At 37.1% G+C, this 3,785-nt stretch overlaps 1 protein-coding gene across 1 annotated transcript; it reads right to left on the bottom strand.

The window, feature by feature from the left end:
• Positions 1-1,728: 1,728 nt before the first annotated feature.
• Positions 1,729-2,742, bottom strand: LOC113783975 (uncharacterized). The gene has a single exon (XM_027330187.1). It carries the CDS (start codon positions 2,740-2,742, stop codon positions 1,729-1,731), a length of 1,014 nt encoding a protein of 337 aa, XP_027185988.1.
• Between the last annotated feature and the right edge of the window lie 1,043 nt (positions 2,743-3,785).

Raw genomic sequence — 3,785 nt, 5'->3', positions numbered from 1 at the left:
AAGCACTTATACTTTTTTTTTGAACGTCATATCATTGATCTCTTTTTTTTGTCTTCTTCTATTTTTCCTTTTCTTGCGTTCTTTTTTTTTTTGAAGAAGAATTAATATTGTGATCTTAAGTTGAATCTCATGTCGTTGTATGTCTTATACTGTAAACAACCTATATTTTATCCGGTTTCATGATACCGAGTTATGATATATGTTTTACTTTCCAATACATGATAATCATAACATGCATTCAGGAAAAAGAGTTAAATTATAAAGGTAATAACAGTATATATGAATATATTGAAATAAAAAAGAATATACATAAGATAAAACAAAAGAAATGGGTGGAAGACCCGACTTGGTTGCTAGTAATTCAATGGTAAAGAAAAAAGAATATACATAAGATAAAACAAAAGAAATGGGTGGGAGACCCAACTTGGTTACTAGTAATTCCAAGGTAGACTATACTAACTTCTCATGCGATAATGCGATCCATATTGTTCATTTTGTCTTTTCGAGTATATATTCTTTGTTCTTGTTTTTCTTCTTCTCTCAGGTCGCCCTTTTGGGTTTTTAACCTAACAGATATTTTTTGTGCACCCTAATTTTTGTCTAGGTTGCCCTTTCAGGTTTTCAACCTAGCGTTTTTTTTTTACCCTAGTTTTTGCTTAGGTCGCCCTTTCAGGTTTTCAACCTAGCGGGTATATTTTTTGTACCCTAATTTTTGTCTAGATTGCCTTTTCAGGTTTTCAGCCTAACTGGTATTCATTATTTAAGCATAATACTTTTTTACGGCGTCTGAGTTGACATGAAGAGCTAAATCTTTTCCATCCATATTCGTAAGGATCAAAGCTCCACCTAAGAAAGCTTTCTTCACGACGTATGGTCCCTCATAGTTAGGAGTCCATTTCCCACGATAATCTTTTTAAATGGGTACGATTTTTTTCAGCACCAGATCACCTTCCTGGAATTCTCGAGGACGTATTTTTTTCTCATACGCTTTCTTCAGTCTTTTCTGATATAATTGCCCATGGCATAAGGCCGCCAACCTTTTTTCTTCAATCAAATTCAATTGATCGAAACGTGTTTGTACTCATTCCGACTCCTCTAATTGAGCTTTCATTAATACTCTTAGCGAGGGGATTTCTACTTCAATAGGTAGCACAACCTCCATCCCATATACTAAGGAAAAAGGGGTTGCCCCAGTTGAAGTGCGTACCGAAGTACGATACCCATGTAGTGCAAATGGCAACATCTCATGCCAATCTTTGTATGTTATAACCATTTTCTGAATAATTTTTTTGATGTTTTTATTTGCCGCTTCAACTGCACCATTCATTTTTGGTCTGTACGGGGACGAATTGTGGTGTTGAATTTTAAAGGTGGCACACAATTCATCCATCATTTTGTTATTTAGATTTGTGGCATTGTCAGTAATGATCTTGCTTGGTAGACCATAACGACATATTAATTCCCTTTTTATAAATTTGACTACCACATTTTTGGTTACATTGGCGTATGACGCTGCCTCTACCCATTTGGTAAAGTAATCAATTGCCACCAAGATGAAGCGATGTCCATTTGATGCTTTCGGTTCGATCATTCCGATGACGTCTATGCCCCACATTGAGAACAGTCAGGGCACTGAAAGGGTGTTCAGGGGCACTGGTGGGGCGTGGATATTATCAGCATATATTTGACACTTATAATATTTCTTTACATAATTAAAACAATCTTTTTCTAGGGTAAGCAACAATCTTTTTCTAGGGTGAGCCAATAATATCCGGCCCGAAGAATCTTTCTAGACATGGCGTGTCCATTCATATGGATCCCATAAGAGCCATCGTGGATATCTTGTAGAATTTCCTTCGCCTCATTAACATCAACACATCTGAGGAGTACCATATCGTGATTCCTCTTATACAAAATATTTTCGTTCACAAAAAAGCTCGCGGATAACCGTCTCAAAGTTCTTTTCTCATTCTCCGATATTCTGGGAGGATATTCTCTATTTATAAGATAATGTTTGATGTCGTGATACCACGGTTTTCCGTCAGTTTCTTCTTCCATGACATGGCAGTAGGCTGGATAATCTCGACTCTCCATTTTAATTGATGGGATTTCATAATTTCGATTTATATGGAACATAGATGATAAAGAAGCCAAAGCATCAGCCAATTGATTGTCTTCTCGAGGGACATGGTGAAACGTGATTTTGTCAAATTCTAAAGACAATTCTTTTATGTAGGTAAAATAAGGTATTAACTTCTTATCTCGAGTTTCCCATTCTTGGTTAAGCTGATTAATGACTAGGGTTGAATCTCCATATACTTCTAGAACTTTTACTTTTGATTCCAAAGCCACCAAAACTCCCATGGCACAAGCTTCATATTTTGCCATATTATTGGTACAATCAAAACACAATCGCACTGTGATAGGTATGAACTTTTTTTTTGGAGATATTAAAACAACCCCAATCCCATGCCCCATTATGTTTGAGGCCCCGTCGAACAACAAGGTCCATTTTCCATCATCATATTCTTCAGACAAAACCATGATACTTTCGTCTGGGAATTCACATTGCATTGATTTATAATCATCAACAAGTTGATTAGCTAGATAATCTGCTAAGGCACTCCCTTTGATGGCTTTCTGAGTAACATAGGTAATATCATATTCTGATAGCATCACCGGCCATCGAGCAATTCGCCCTATGAGAGCGGGCTTTTCAAAAATGTACTTGATTGGATCCATTTTGGATATCAAATAAGTTGTATGGCAAAGCATGTATTGCCTCAAGCGATGAGCCGCCCAGGTTAAGGCACAACAAGTACGTTCTAACATTGTATATCTTGTTTCAACATCTGTAAATTTTTTCCTTAGATAATAAATGGCATGTTCCTTTTTTCCTGTTTCATCATGTTGCCCAGTACACATCCCATGGCCCCGTCGAGGACTGTAAGATACATAATCAAGGGTCGCCCAGAACTGGTGGGGCTAGAATTGGAGGATTTTGCAAATACTGTCGGATTTTTTCAAATGCATTTTGACATTCTTCGTTCCATACAGCTGTTTGATTTTTCCGTGAAAGTTTAAATATCGGTTCACAAGTAGCAATTAGTTGTGATATACATCTTGAAATATAATTTAGTCTCCCAAGAAAACCGCGGACTTCTTTTTCTGTACTCGGGGGAGGCATTTCTGCAATGGCTCGAATCTTATCGGGATCAACCTCTATTCCTCTCTGACTAACCACAAATCCCAATACTTTGCCCGATCTCACCCCAAAAGTGCATTTGGAGGGGTTGAGCTTTAGCTTAAACTTTCTAAGTCCTTTGAAGAGTTTCTTTAGATCAATAATATGTTCTTCTTCTGTTTGTGACTTTGCAATCATGTCGTCTACATAAACTTCGACCTCTTTATGTATCATGTCATGGAATAGGGTTACCATAGCTCTTTGGTAGGTTGCCCCAACGTTCTTCAGACCAAAAGGCATTACTTTGTAACAAAATGTTCCCCAAGGAGTGATGAAAGTCGTTTTTTCCATATCTTCAGGTGCCATCTTAATTTGATTATACCCAGAGAAAACATCCATAAAGGAAAAGAGTGAATGACGAGCCGTATTATCAACCAAAATATCGATGTGAGGTAACGGGAAATCATCTTTAGGACTAGCTTTATTAAGGTCCCTATAATCGACACACATTCGTACTTTTCCATCCTTTTTTGGCACTGGTACAATATTGGCTATCCATTGGGGATAATTTGCCACACTGTGTCAAATTGTTTTTGTATTT

The sequence above is a fragment of the Cicer arietinum genome, chromosome 1 (assembly GCF_000331145.2).
Source record: "Cicer arietinum cultivar CDC Frontier isolate Library 1 chromosome 1, Cicar.CDCFrontier_v2.0, whole genome shotgun sequence".
Classification (NCBI taxonomy): Eukaryota; Viridiplantae; Streptophyta; class Magnoliopsida; order Fabales; family Fabaceae; genus Cicer; species Cicer arietinum.
This window is presented reverse-complemented; position numbering and strand designations above follow the sequence as displayed.